The sequence below is a fragment of the Anolis carolinensis genome, unplaced genomic scaffold (assembly GCF_035594765.1).
Source record: "Anolis carolinensis isolate JA03-04 unplaced genomic scaffold, rAnoCar3.1.pri scaffold_7, whole genome shotgun sequence".
Classification (NCBI taxonomy): Eukaryota; Metazoa; Chordata; class Lepidosauria; order Squamata; family Dactyloidae; genus Anolis; species Anolis carolinensis.
This window is the reverse complement of record NW_026943818.1, coordinates 16,124,850-16,141,055: the sequence shown is the minus strand read 5'-3', so window position 1 is coordinate 16,141,055 and position 16,206 is coordinate 16,124,850. Positions and strand designations below refer to the sequence as shown.

At 44.2% G+C, this 16,206-nt stretch overlaps 1 protein-coding gene across 7 annotated transcripts in view; it reads right to left on the bottom strand.

Annotated features, from left to right (window-relative positions):
* The window catches only part of cux1 (cut like homeobox 1), a 182,891-nt gene that overhangs the window by 116,599 nt on the left and 50,086 nt on the right, over nt 1–16,206 (bottom strand). For all 7 annotated transcript variants that reach the window (XM_062960050.1, XM_062960052.1, XM_062960053.1 and 4 more), the window contains exon 2: nt 14,559–14,669. In XM_062960050.1, coding sequence (XP_062816120.1) covers nt 14,559–14,669 — 111 coding nt within the window. The remainder of the gene's footprint in view (nt 1–14,558; nt 14,670–16,206) is intronic.

Below are 16,206 nucleotides of genomic sequence, written 5' to 3'. Positions count from 1 at the left end.
TCCCCCCATGGCCAGAATCGAGCATACCCACATGAAGCCGGAAGGTGGAAAATGTTAAATTGCTTCTGTGTCTCTGTCCCTGTATGTCTACTGGCATTGAATGTTTGCCATGTAGATCCACCCTGAGTCCCCTTTGGGGTGAGAAAGAAGGGCAGAATATAAATACTGTAAATAAATAAATAGCCACTCGTTTCGCTCCAAAGTCGGAAAAGGAGAAGAGCTACCAGTCGGGTTCGGTGCGGATCACCAAGTGACTATGGTTGCTTTCTCCAACACCATACGACACAATCATCAACAAACAAAGCCATTCCACTGAGAAGGAATATAATAACAATAATAATAATAATAATAATAATAATAATAATAATAATAATAATTGGAACTTATGCCTCAAGTACCACCTCCCAGCAGTAAAGAACTGGTGCGCATCATCCGAAAATACATCACACAGTCCTAAACGCTTGGGAATTGTTCGACTTGTGATCTTGTGATACGAAATCCAGCATGTCTATCTTGTTTGCTGTGTCATACAATAATAATAATAATAATAATAATAATAATAATAATAATAATAATAATAATAATAGATTGACTCTCTGGAACTCAAGCAACTGGTCTCAAGCATGCAACAAAATAATAATAATAATAATAATAATAATAATAATAATAATAATAATAATAATAATTGTTATTATGGACTTGTGATTTTGTGATATGAAATCCAGCATGTCTATCTTGTTTGCTGTGTCATAATAAAATAATAATAATAATACATCACACAGTCCTAGACACTTGGGAAGTGTTCGACTTGTGATTTTGTGATATGAAATCCAGCATATCTATCTTGTTTGCTGTGTTATAATAAAATAATAATAATAATAATAATCCGAAAATACATCACACAGTCCTAGACACTTGGGAAGTGTTCGACTTGGGATTTTGTGATATGAAATTCAGCATATCTATCTTGTTTGCTGTGTCATATAATAAAATAATTTTATTTTTATACCCCACCTCATCTCCCCGAAGGGACATGGGGCCAAGCCCAGACATCAGACAATATAGGAACCACTTGACTTGGAAGGAAGCTGTTGTTATGAGCGTGATGTAAACCCAACAGGTCAATACAGAAACAGTCAGAGGGGCTCTGGTGTTTTCAAGCTGATACCCAGATCATCCAAGGAACCAGAAATGCAAATCGAACCACATTTTAAGAAAACATGACGGCCCTGCTCTGGATGTGCCACTCCACTGATGTTCCTCCTCTTTGGTAAGGTTTTCTCTCCATCGTTTGGAGACTTCCAAGACGTAAACCCTCATCATTCATCATGTGAAGAAGTCTATGAGAACGGTAACAAAAAGAAGAGTCACACCCCAATACGGGAACCAAAGCCCAGGCCAAAAAATGCCTCGACTTTTGATTTCGCAATGAGAGCAGTGACTTGGAGTACAAGGTTACGAAAATATGGAGCGGAAGTATACTCGTAAGAAACCAAGTGAGCAGAAAATGATCTAAACGCATGTCGAGCCCCCCTTCCCCACTTCCAAGTTTGCCTTTCAAGTTACGGGATTTGTCACTTCAAATGCAAGGCGCGCACGCACTGGGCTGGCTCTTTACGCTTCCTGTGTCCAAAAATGTAAAGTGGAAGAATGAACTGAATTAAGGAACAGGATATTTCCAAAGTCTGCGCTTGTTGACTGGTGAAGATAATGCAATTCCCGGTGTTATCATTTCCTAATGAGTCAACAGAGCTCGGCTTTGAAGTCTTCTGAAGCCTTTTAACAACGTAATGCATTACGTTGTTAAACTCTGATCCCTGGCATGAAATTAAAAAGACCAGGTTCTAGAATATCAAAGACAGACACATTATGGCACTTAAATACCTCTGTCTGAACAATGGGCGAATTAAGCAAAATCTACCCCGAAGATTGGATTATGGGAATAATAACAGGATGATTTGCATCCTTGGCAAGCTCAGGAGAGAGGATTCCTTGACGTGCCTTGACGTTCCGTCCCTGCAAGAAGAGGGGCACGGAAGACCCACCACTACTCAAGGCTCCTCCTGCAACCCAAGACTGGGCTGGGAAGGGGGCAAAACAAATCAGAGAGACACGGCAATGGGAAGTCCGCAAGAGGATTGGAAGGCCACGTGTGTTCTGCTGGGCTTCACAATACAACGGGAAGAGAAAACGGAAGAGCAAGACAAGGCTGAGGCTTCTTTTGGTCAATGTCCCCAGCGTGCTGACCATGCTTTACCATCTCCAGGCTCAGGAGAAAGGCCAGAAGGAAGGACATCTGTGCTCCGGAACCCTATGAGTCCCTGTATCAGGAGAAAAGCTAGTAGGAAAGATAGCTGTGCTCTGGAACCCTACGAGTCCCAGTATCAGGAGAAAGGCCAGAAGGAAAGACATCTGTGCTCTGGAACCCTATGAGTCCCTGAATCAGGAAAAAGGCCAGAAGGAAAGATGCTCTGGAACCCTATGAGCCCCTGCATCAGGAGAAAAGCTAGTAGGAAAGATAGCTGTGCTCTGGAACCCTATACATCTCTGTATCAGGAGAAAAGCTAGTACCGTGTTTCCCCAAAAATAAGACAGTGTCTTATATTAATTTTTGCTCCCAAAGATGTGCTTCAGGGGATGTCTTATTTTTCCATGAAGAAGAATTCACATTTATTGTTGAACAAAAAAATGAAAATGTATTATATACTGCACAATAGTTGTCATCACAACTGTGAATCCTTTCACGAATTTCTTGTTACTACCATTATTTCCATGTACAACACTCTATGGTACGTACATTTACCGATCCTGCATGTTCTGGTGTTGTGTTTGGCGGGCCTGCTTCCAAACAAAAACTTTGCTAGGTCTTACTTTCAGGGGAGGCCTTATATTTAGCAATTCAGCAAAACCTCTACTAGGTCTTATTTACTGGGGATGTCTTATTTTCGGGGAAACAGGGTGGGAAAGATGGCTGTGCTCTGGAACCCTATAAGTCCCTGTATCAGGAGAAAGGTCAGTAGGAAAGGTGCCTGTGCTCTGGAACTGGATAAGTCCCTGTATCAAAGGCGCCAGTGATGTGGAACCCTATTAAGTCCCTGTATCAGGAGAAAGGCCAGTAGGAAACCACCTGTGCCCTGGAACCATCGAATCCTGGAGTTGGAAGAGACCTTGTGGACCATCCAGTCCAACTTCATTCTGCCAAGAAGCAGGAAAATTGCATTCAAAGCTCCCCGACAGATAGCCATCCAATCCAGCCTCTGCTTAAAAGCCCAGAGGGTTCCACTGGTGAACATCTCTCTCTCACAATCCTCGTGTTCAGGTGGAGTCTCCTTTCCTGTAGTTTGAAGCCACTCTTCCACCTGCGCTCTGGAACCCTAGGAGTCCCTGCATCTGGAGAAAGGCAGACTACAAATGGTTTAAAAAAACCCACCATCATTCCAGATCTCCTTGCTTCGGGAAGCTCTATCTTGCATCACGAGATACCATGGGAGCATCATCGGAAAGGCCTGCTCCTCGAGAACAGCCTCGAGAACGGCTCCATCTGACAGGAACGAGAGAGTCCCTGGAACTGGATAATCCACCGAGAAGAAGAGATCCTGTTGACAATCTCGGGGCCCAATCCTCCTGTATTGAAGTTGAAAAATATCTGGCCTTTGCTCTCCGACGTGGGAGCACGTGTCCTCCGCGCACCACCACCGTGTTCTTTCCTTTAATAGCTCTGATACATGCAGGGTGCTCCGGGCACCTCTCCCTCTTTCTCGCTCTCTCTTTCTCTCGCTCTCCTGTTTACAATGGGGTGGGAAGCTTTAGATGTTTATTGCACTCAGAAAAGGATTTGCTGGAGGGCTGCAGTGTACCAACGTGTGCCTCGCACCATCGTCAAATAGGTCAGGCCTCCACATACCTCACCCGGCTACTCATTCATCACAACGTCGAGAGCAACCCAGGCAGGAGGAATGAGTGTCCGAGGTCCCACCACATTTCTCCAAACTCCCCCCGTATTTTCAACCTCCTATTTTAACTGTCAATTCATCACTTGTGTTATGTTTCAATGCCCGCAACTCTCCAGGTCGGGCTTCCTCCTCCAGCATTTCAGTCCAGACTTTTTAAGTGGAGGGCCGATTCACTAGGATGAAATAGTCCAAAATTAGGATTGTTGTTGTTGTGTGCCTTCAAGTCATTTCAGACTTAGGTCAACCCTAACATAAGACCATAGGTAAACAAAGAGACCTCCAAAGGCCATCTAGATGATCTCATAAAACCACAGGTAAGGAAAGGGACCTCCAAAAGTCATCTAGATGGTCTCATAAGGCCGTAGGTAAGCAAAGAGACCTTCAAAGACCATCTAGACGATCTTATAAGACCATAGGTAAGCAAAGAGACCTCCAAAGACCATCTAGATGGTTTCATAAGACCATTGGTAAGGAAAGGGGCCCCCAAAAGCCATCTAGACGATCTCATAAAACCACAGGTAAGGAAAGGGACCCTCAAAGGCCATCTAGACAATCTCATAAAACCATAGGTAAGGAAAGTGACCTCCAGAAGCCATCTAGATGGTCTCATAAGGCCGTAGCTAAGCAAAGAGACCTTCAAAGACCATCTAGACAATCTCATAAGACCATAGGTAAGCAAAGAGACCTCCAAAAATCAGGTAGACTTAGGTCAACCATCTCGACGCACATTCACGGGAAGCAGGCCACACACATCCCTCCATTTGGCAGAGTCAGGTTTGTCTATTTTAGGCAAGCTAAATGTGTGTTTACAAGAGGAAGCGCAGCCAGTCTTCCTTTAATTGGTCTCAAAAAATCAACTAAATAAAGCCTGACGCCGTTCCCCATAACGGCCTGATTATCCTCTCCGCAGGAAGATCTTCTTGCTCTTCCTTCCTTCTCTCCCTTCAAACTTTCCCCCTTTCCTTTCTCTTCCTTCCTTCCTTTTTACCTTTTCCTTTCTTCCCCTCTCCCTTCTATCTTTTCTTTCCTTTCTTTTTCTCTTTCCTTCCTTCCTCCCATCTCCTCATACACGCGTCATCTTTCTTTCCCAGGGAAATCACAGAGGGCCACTTCACCTAGCAACCGGCACTTGTGGTAGAGACAGGCAAATAAACACACAGACAGACACACATACTTCTATATACAGTAGTCTCGCTTATCCAACATTCTGTTTTATCCAACACAGTCTGCCTTTTAGTAGTCAATGTTTTTGTAGTCAATGTTTTCAATACATTGCGATGTTTTGGGGCTAAATTTGTGATTTTATTTTATGTCTTTTTAATTTACATTTGTGCGTTTTTTGGGGATATGATGTATTGTATGTTTGTTTTGTATTTGTAAGCCGCCCCGAGTCCTCCTGGGGAGATGGAGGTGGGGTATAAAAATAAAATAATAATAATAATAATAATTATTATTATTATTTTATTATGACACAGCAAACACGATATAGATGCTGAATTTCGTATCACAAAATCACAAGTCGAACACTTCCCAAGCGTCTAGGACTGTGTGATGTATTTTCGGCTGATGTGTGCAGATCCCATTATTATTATTATTATTATTATTATTATTATTATTATTATTATTATTATTATGTATTTACTACATAACATGACTGTGTATTGAACTGCTTTTTCTGTCGATTTGTTGTAAAACATGATGTTTTGGTGCTTAATCTGTAAAATCACAATGTAATTTGACGTTTAACAGGCTTTTCTTTAATCCCTCCTTATTATCCAACATATTCACTTATCCAACATTCTGCTGGCCCGTTTATGTTAGATAAGCGAGACTCTACTGTATATATATATACAGGTCATCCCCGAGTTTCAAGCATCTGACTTACAAACAATTCAAATCGTAGTATTTAAGTGTGATGGGGTCAGTATGCATCCCGTCTGCATTCAGTCTGAAAAAATGACAGGGGAAGAAGCTCCTTCTTCTGCCACCCTCCCTATTATCCAACAGTTTCGCTTATCCGACATTCTGCCCACCAGTGTATGTCGGATAATTGAGACTCTACTGTATTTCTTAATACAGACAGCCTGCCACCCTCCCTATTATCCAACAGTTTCGCTTATCCGACATTCTTCACACCAGTGTATGTCGGATAATTGAGACTCTACTGTATTTCTTAATACAGACAGCCTGCCACCCTCCCTATTATCCAACAGTTTCGCTTATCCGACATTCTTCACACCAGTGTATGTCGGATAATTGAGACTCTACTGTATTTCTTAATACAGATAGCGGCTTCTCTGGGCACAAAGAGTCCCTTGTTCTAGGATTCTGTATCCTGGGCGGCTAATCAAAGTAACAGGAGAAGAAGCTTGTGGCAGGAGGAAGAACCTCCAGCCAATCAATCAATCAATCAATCAATCCACCGATTGATGGATGGAGCAATCCCGTGATTCCTCCCCAAGACTCAAGAGAGTCGGGCTGAAACTCTGCAGCCAGCCGGCTCTCTGTGAAAGCTCTCTGTCAATAACAGCTCAGCACTTGCTCTGATTGTGCAAAGTGATTTACGGCGCATTGAAACGGCTTCCAACAAAGAGCAGCAAATGCGCTCCGGGCCATGAATAGAAAATTCAGATGCAACATTCGGATGTATTTATTTTCCTCAATGAGGCAACCACTCTCTTCGGCACAAACCATCGACATGTTTCGGGAGCAGAATCCAGATGTTCGTGGCCAACGACACTTGTCTGAACCGCAGCCACAGAAAAGGGGTCTCGCTTCAAGACAAGAGAGTTGGCATTCTTCCGAAATTTCTTTAAATGGACCCGGTCTGAAGACTGAACCAAGCAAGCCGTTTTTTGCACCGAGCAGGAAAATGCCTCTGTGTTTTCCCCCACTCGATTTGGGCCGAGAACAAAAGCGCAGTATTTCTCAAGGCCCTCCGAGTCCCTGGAATGAGGCCTGCCAATGAAAACACCAGCTACGGACTTTGCAATGGCCGAAGAGAGCATAAATTACCCAGCCAGACGTTTTAAAAGGGAAACGCAATTGATTTATTGTCACGCTGGAGACACGGCAGGGTAGCAGCCCCATTTCATTTTTCCATATATTCATCAACACTGAAAGTGTGTTAATTCCAAAAGAATCCGGCAAGAAAGCCTGCTCTCCGTACTGCTCTGCACTATCCAATCCCTCCCGGCAGATGGCCATCCGGCCACTTTGGGGAGCTCTCAGCTGCTACGTGCCTTCCTCGGGTCATTCTTTCAGTATAAGGACGGAGTTGCTCACACCGGGAGGACGGCAAGACGTGCCGTGGCTGAGAGCGCTCCAAGGGGCTCTCGGCTGCTGCGTGTCCTCCTCCCCATCCTTTTTTTCTCCCCAAATGGAATTTTTAATTAATTATTATTATTATTATTTTATAGACATAACCATAGTTATGATACTTGTTCCTTTTCCATTCCCTTCTCCCTACCCACACCCATCCCTTCCCTGGTGACAACTTAAACCTTTTTTCTTTCTACATAAGGATGCGCTGGGCCACCATGTCCTTATGCCGAAAGGACAGAGGAAATGAGGGACTGAAGTAAGCACCCAGGGGACCGCTTCCGACCCCCGGCCCTTAGTTTGCCCATGCCTGCTCTAGTAGCACAAAGCAGCGTGTGATCAAGTTCCACACATTAATTGCACAATCGGCTATTTTTCGGTCTAATAATAATAATAATAATAATAATAATAATAATAATAATAATAATAATAATAATTTTTATTAGTATTAGTATTAGAAGAAGAAGAAGAAGAACATGTCCTGGCAGAATATGTAAAGCAAAGTGAAGAACCTGCTTTGATTGAAGTCAAAAATCAGAAACTCCTCAAAGCACAGCAGACAAAAAACCAGTACAAGAAAACTGCACTACAAACTAGAGCTGACAGCTGGCACAACAAAACACTGCATGGAAAGTTCCTTGACAAAATTGAAGGAAAAGCTGACAAGGAGAAGACCTGGCTCTGGCTCATGAATGGGACCCTGAAGAAGGAAGGAGACAGAAGGCCTGATCCTTGCAGCCCAGGAGCAAGCCATCAGGACAAAGGCAATTCAGGCCAAGATCGAAAAATCAGCTGATGACCCAAAATGCAGACTGTGCAAGGAAACCGATGAAACCATGGATCATATCCTCAGCTGCTGTAAGAAAATCACACAGACAGACTACAAACAGAGGCACAACGATGTGGCCCAAATGATCCGTTGGAACTTAGGCCTCAAGTACCACCTGCCAGCAGCAAAGAACTGGTGGGATCACAAACCTGCAAAAGTATTGGAAAATGAGCACGCAAAGATACTGTGGGACTTCCGAATCCAGACTGACAAAGTTCTGGAACACAACACACCAGACATCACAGTTGTGGAAAAGAAAAAGGTTTGGATCATTGATGTCGCCATCCCAGGTGACAGTCACATTGACGAAAAACAACAGGAAAAACTCAGCCGCTATGAGGACTTCAAGACTGAACTTCAAAGACTCTGGTAGAAACTAGTGCAGGTGGTCCCGGTGGTGATGGGCACACTGGGTGCCGTGCCAAAAGATCTCAGCCGGCAATTGGAAACAATAGACATTGACAAAATTATGTTTTGCCAACTGCAAAAGGCCACCCTGCTGGGATCTGCGCGCATCATCCGAAAATACATCACACAGTCCTAGACGCTTGGGAAGTGTTCGACTTGTGATTTTGTGATATGAAATCCAGCATGTCTATCTTGTTTGCTGTGTTATACAATTATTATTATTATTATTATTATTATTATTATTATTATTATTTATTTATAGGTGGGGGGACTGTAGCAGCAATATAAATATAAAAATAGAATCATTAGATTAAAATACCCAATTAAGAGGGACTAGTAGAATTCAGAATAGAGTTATAGTGAGGCTGGTCATCCAAAAGCCAACCTAAACATCCAAGTTTTCAGTTGTTTCTTAATTTCTCAAAGCTCGACTACACAAATTCCAAGCCTTACAGCAGGAAAAAACAAACAAACACAGACCTTGTCCAAAATACACCTTTTGTTATTATTTTCCTAAATGTTGCACTTTGTTGCAGGACAGGAATAAGTCTATTAAGGCTATCACTCCATGTGGGGGTCCCTAATTAAATAAATGCAACCATTGACATAAAAGTATGTCAAACGTATTTTAGGGGGGGAAAAAACTAAACGGCAAAAAAAGTATTAAAAAAATAAAAAAAACCCATCTTGTAAATTAACCAGATGCCTCTGAGGTAGTTCCGAGCCCAAGTGGGTGAGATCATGCACTTTCCAGGGGAAAACGTCCCTGCGGTTCAACATTTCCATTTACTATGGAGAGAGAGCTTGGGGTTTTCATTAATTTCGCGAGAAACCTCAGGGGCTCCTTTCTCCCTCATTTTCACAGCTACGGGGGTGAAATTGGCTACTTAACGGTAGAACACATTGACCACTGTCAGCACATCCAAGTTTGAGAACTTTTCACTTATCCATCCACATCTGAAGACCCCCGGCCTAAGAAAACTGTACGAAATCCATGGGGCTTCCAAGGCATGCACACCCATTGCCTCACAGAGTCGAACGAATGCCTCCCGAGAGCCGCGGTTCCCGTTGAGATGCAGGCCTACTCTTTTCCCGGAGGAGCGTCTTTGGGAACCCATGGGATCTTTTAATTCTCAGCGCAATTCTCAGGAGTCAAAGCAAAGGAATCCTGCAGCCCCTGAAACACTCACGTGATGATCAAGGGACCAAACAGACCCAGTTCAGCCTTTTAATACAACGGGAACTAAAAGAGCCAACGCCTTTGCCGCTTGTGGCTACAACACAGTCCCACTTGCAATTCAAATTACCAATTTAGTTTCCACTTCTGATATCAGCCGTTGCAAGCTGGAAGGTGGGTGTTTTTTTTTAAGCCTTGTAGTCGACATTGACTCTCCAAACTCCTGCTTCTTCTGGCAAAGAGAACAAAGCAGCACGGGGCCATTGGGAAAGCCTTAATAATAATAATAATAATAATAAAGCCTTCCTCCTGGCATCTCTCTCAGGCGCGGATTTGAGCTCCGACGAGGGACGGCAGAGACGGGGAATTACCAAGATCGGCCACGTTTCCAAAATGATTAAGGGACGCCGAGAGCCGGTCGACAGGACCTCGAAGAAGAGGTGCAGCTGGCAAAACAAAATGGCTGTTTCCCCATTCAAGTTCTCCCCGCTCCCCATGACTTTGAGCACCGTCTACACTTCACGCGGCCTCCCTTCCTCCTGAAAGGGCCAGGACACCCTGTAATTAAGCAGGAGAGAGAGGCAAGTGACGAACGGCAGGAAATCCAAGCGCATGAGGTCACCACCCTTATGCAACAGAACCTCATGTACAAACCGAGACAAGGCCTCCTCCAGAAACATCTCAACCAGAAACATCTCAACCACGTGTGTCCCAACCCTGAGGGCTTCCTCCACTTATGTTCTCATTCGTCCTAGGGCAGCACCCAAGGGTGCTTCATTTGTCATATTCTCCATTTCTATCTCGTAATTTTGTCGTATGATGTACAATGACAGCAACGTTATTCTATCCTACTAGCCGTGCCCGGCCACGTGTTGCTGTGGCGTTGTCTGGTGGTATGGAATTCCAGACATGAAGCAATCTGGCTCTGGTAACACCTCCCAACAAAGGATGCCCCTAGGTAGGAAGCAGCCAGGCTTTGAGGCTGCAAGGTTATTCAATGCTATTCAAGCGGGCCGACAAAGGATCTGCCTAGGTAGGAAGCAGCCAGGCTTTGAAGCTGCAAGGCCATTCAATGCTATTCAAGCGGATCAGCAAAGGATCTCCCTAGGTAGGAAACAGCCAGGCTGTGAAGCTGCAAGGCTATTCAGTGCTATTCAAGCGGGCCAACAAAAGATCCCCCTAGGTAGGAAGCAGCCAGGCTTTGAAGCTGCAAGGCTATTCAATGCTATTCAAGCGGGACAGCAAAGGATCCCCCTAGGGAGGAAGCAGCCAGGCTTTGAAGCTGCAAGGCTATTCAATGCTATCCAAGCGGGCCAACAAAGGATCTCCCTAGGCAGGAAGCAGCCAGACTTTGAAGCTGCGAGGCTATTCAATGCTATTCAAGCGGGCCAACAAAGGATCCGCCTAGGTAGGAAACAGCCAGGCTTTGAGGCTGCAAGGCTATTCAAGCAGGCCAACAAAGGATCCCCTAGGTAGGAAGCAGCCAGGCTTTGAAGCTGCAAGGCTATTCAGTGCTATTCAAGCGGGCCAACAGTACCCTAGATAGGAAGCAGCCAGGCTTTGAAGCTGCAAGGCTATTCAGTGCTATTCAAGAAGGACAACAAAGGATTCCCTTAAGTAGGAAACAGCAAAGCTTTGAGGCTGCAAGGCTATTCAGTGTTATTCAAGCGGGCTAACAAAGGATCCCTCTAGGTAGGAAGAAGCCAGGCTTTGAAGCTGCAAGGTTATTCAATGCTATTCAAGCGGGCCAACAAAGGATCCGCCTAGGTAGGAAGCAGCCAGGCTTGGAGGTTGCAAGGCTTTTCAGTGCTATTCAAGCTGGCCAGCTGCCACATTCACACTTGCCTCAAGCCGAAAAGAGTTCTGTCACCGGCCAGCTCCCTCGTAGGAGTGGGGTGGGGCCAAGACAATCGTCTTTGCGCATGCGCTGTAACCTCATCTTGCTTTTGGGGGGGGGGGGTTTAAGTCCTTGTGGGGGGGTTTCAGGTTTTTTGTTTTTTTTTTTTTAGTGATGGTCACACATTGGATTGCTAGGTGTATTGTGGCCAAATTTGGTGTCACTTCATCCAGTGGTTTTTTAGTTATGTGCGTCCTAAAAACAAACATTACATTATATAGATAGATAGATAGATTGATTGATTCTAGGGTTGTGAGAAACAGCAGAAATCCGTTTTGTTTTCATTCTGTTTTTAGGAAGGTTCTGGGAGATCAGGAGGGAGGCTCTTCGGATTCATAAATCGGGATCCGGAGTTCCGTTTCGGGAAGAATCTCCCCAAAAACAGACAGCTGAAATTCGAAATGAAAACAGAACATTTCTGCTGTTCCGAACACCCCAACCTTCTCTTCTATATCTATCTATCGGACTAGGTTTTTGGGGAAACATCTCACAGGGCTGCCTGAAATCCAAGCGATCACCCTACAAAACGGGAAGTGGAATGAATTTCCCATCAGCCGAGGCAATTCAGACTGGAGACATTTCACAACGCTCTGATTTAAATCTTACAAATACATAGTGAAGCAACCAACGGGACACGGATTGCTTGCCAAAACGGCTTACAGAAACTAGGAGGCCAGTTGGCTGGCAGCGCCTCTGAATAAGTCGTCAATTCAGCCAAGACACGGTTTTGGTAGCAATCACAACTGAGCCTCTCCTCGGAGTTGTCGAGCGATGAGTCCCTTGGCATAAGCTACCAACACAATGAAACATCAGCCCTGGAACAGAGACAGATCTGGCATCAGATAAAGCAGCCAGCCCTCCAGGGGAAGGAGGATCGGCTGATGAAATCTCCAAATTTGCTGGCTTCCAGGCCAACAACGTTTGCACCGAATGTGTCTGCCTTCTGGAGAGCCCAGGCAAGGCCAAAGCACAGGCATCTCTGGCCGCTCCAGCTGGCATGTTGGCTTTCTACAGCTAGTGCTGCCTCCCAAAAGAGGCTCTGACCCTTCTACGTACTAATACTACTACTACTACTACTACTACTAATAATAATAATTGATGTTGCCATCCCAGGTGACAGTCACATTGAAGAAAAACAACAGGAAAAACTCAGTCGAACACTTCCCAAGTGTCTAGGACTGTGTGATATATTATTATTATTATTATTATTATTATTATTATTATTATTATTATTATTATTATTATTATTATTATTTTATGACACAGCAAACGAGATCTATATGCTGTATTTCGTATCACAAAATCACAAGTCGAACACTTCCCAAGTGTCTAGGACTGTGTGATGTGTTTTCAGATGATGCGCACAGATCCCAGTAGGGTGGCCTTTTGCAGTTGGCAGATTGCGATTTTGTCAATGTCTATTGTTTCCAAATGCTGGCTGAGATCTTTTGGAACGGCACCCAATGTGCCGATCACCACCGGGACCACTTGCACTGGTTTCTTCCAGAGTCTTCTTCTTCTTCTTCTTCTTCTTCTTCTTCTTCTTATTATTATTATTATTATTATTATTATTATTATTATTTGAAACACAACAAGATGAGTCCACAGCAGATACTCTGCTGGCTGTTGTATTGGATCACACATCATCATCATCATCATCACATTATTATTGTTATTATTATTATTATTATTCCTCCCTGGTGCTCCTCACATAGGTCTATCCTGCGAACCACCAGCTGTGCTGATCCTGGTATTTCCAGCCCTACAAATTTATTTATTTATTATTTATTTACAGTATTTATATTCCGCCCTTCTTTCTCACCCCGAAGGGGACTCAGGGCGGATCACATTACACATATAGGCAAACATTCAATGCCTAACATAGAACAAAGACAAACACGGTGCTCCGAGCTGGCCTCGAACTCATGACCTCTTGGTCAGAGTGATTTGTTGCAGCTGGCTGCTCAACAGCCTGCGCCACAGCCCGGGCCAAACTGTGTACAAACTGTGATTCTTTCAAGGAGAGATATGGAGGATATTCTAAGAAGCCTTCTAAGAAAAGCCCCTGTCTGGGCACAGAGCGGACCTTCCTCCCTAAGAAGAAGAGCGAGGAAGAGAGAGTGCGCCCATGAAGGCAAAGCCATTCCCATCCAAACCCGTTGGTGATGTTCCGGGCGGTGGAGAAAAGCCGATCACCACCTGTAGCCTCCGGCCACGGAGACTGTAATCCGACCTCATGCAATCCAGATCAAGCAGGGAGATAAGGCCATGAGGTAACCGCACCACGCTGTCGCTCTCTCACATCTCAAACTGGGCACAGGAGCTTCGCAAAAGAGCCGTTGCAAAACGGCTCATGATTCATATGGCCAACCGTTGCGCATATCCTTCAAGCGGAACGTCAAGACCCTTTTCCACAATAGCAAATACGAAATACTATAGATTTCAAATTTATAGATATAGATATATATACACAAACACGGATTGACTGCCTCGCAGGGCCTGCAGCCGAATGCCAATTAAGGAGCGCTCGGCAATCGGCTGCAGGCCCTGCAAGGCCCAAAGCCCTGCACCCAACGCCTGGGTGTATAGGGGTAGGTGAAATGGTAGAAATCTGTTGTTTCTGCCCCCTCCCCAATCTTTTGGGCAAATTCTGGGAGATTAGGAGAGGGGCCTAATCGGGATCAGGATTTGGAGTTGTTTCCGTTTCGGGAAGAATCTTTCCAAAACAGGGGATACCCAAAATTTGAAATGATAGAGTGGAAATCCACCATTTTGCACACTCCTAAATTATATAGTTAGGATATATATATAAAATATAATATAAGATCAGGTGTAAGCCCCCCCCCCCCCCTCAAGCTGGCTCAATTTATCCATAGGTCAATGCAATTACATTAACTATTATTATTATTATTATTATTTATTTCTCACATTTATATCCCGCCCTTCTCACCCGAAGGGACCACCTCTGCTCACCTCTGGAGTGTTCTTCTTGAACTCGCGGCTTTGTTCAATAAGTTTCTTTCTCGATTGTTCACTTTCATCTTGCCGGTTAGCCAAGACGGTGGCTGTGGCGTCAAGCTCCCTCTGTCAACACAAAAGAGAGACAACTGGGTCAGCTAGGCTTAGATCCCTTGAAGCAGTCAAGTCTCATGAACCTGGTCGTGGAAGTACATGGGCTTCATTATCCACACTCTCTCTTTCTCATTGCAGCCATAATAATAATAATAATAATAATAATAATAATAATAATAATAATAATAATAATAATTCCAGCATATCTATCTTGTTTGCTGTGTCATAATAAAATAATAATCATAATCATAATAATAAATACATCACACAGTCCTAGACACTTGGGAAGTGTTCGACTTGTGATTTTGTGATACGAAATCCAGCATATCTATCTTGTTTGCTGTGTCATAATAATAATAATAATAATAATAATAATAATAATAATAATAATAATAATAATAATAAATCCAGCATATCTACCTTGTTTGCTGTGTCATAATAATAATAATAATAATAAATCCAGCATATCTATCTTGTTTGCTGTGTCATAATAAAATAATAATAATAATAATAATAAAACTTTATTTTTATACCCCGCTCCCATCTCCCTGCGGGGACGTGGGGTGGCTCACATGGGGACAAGCCCAGCATTAACATACATCAAAAATACAACCATAATTTAATAGCAGTATAAACCAGTAAATCTATACGCATAATAAAAGTGAAAAATTTGTATATGGAGAAGGTGTCCACTTACACAGACAGCTTCCTGCCTCCAAAACCACCTATAGTTCTCACCAAGCAGGAGACACGCATGTCCCTCCCTCCACTGACATGCAGGTTATAGTGAGCGCATGAACATGTATGTAGCCTGCCCGTGTCCTCCACAAACACCATCCTGCCCCCCACTCAAGGGAAGGCTTTCATACGGGGACAATTTCATCCTAAATGTTCTGTTTTTCCTCCAGAATGGACATCCCAGGGTCCCTTAATTTGCATGACCCCGCCCACTGCCTCTCCCTTAGCCCTTTCCTACCCTTTCCTGTGGCACACAGTTCACAGAGGAAGTGATCAGCAACTGAATGAGAGGTCTGGGGAGAATTTACCATGATTTACAAGAATTATACTTGACCTGCGTCCAGAGAGCACTGTGAACCCAACCAACAATGGATCTGGACCAAACTTCAGTGATAGTGCGTAACATCCCAAAGCAAACAATGCCTTCATCTAATAACTCAGCCACTGCCAGGTCCCCAAGCTAGTACAGTATAAACAGTATAAAGCAACAGAAAAACATATCAAGTCCTTAGAACCTGGGAATAGTACAAAATGTGTAGGCGTGAGCCGGTATTGATTGACTTACAGGGTCTGCAGCCGACTGACATGTAAGGAGCGCTCCTTACTCGGCATTTGGCTGCAGGCCCTGCGAGGCCCGGGTGCGTAGGCCCAAAGCGTGCACCCATAAGCCCAGAATTCCCAGGCCCACGGGTGCAGGCTTTGGGCCTACGTACCGGAGCCTTGAGTGTAAGCTTTGGGCCTACGCACCCAGGCCTCCCAGGGCCTGCAGCCGATTGCCGAGTAAGGATGGCAGGTGACCAAATGCTCTGGT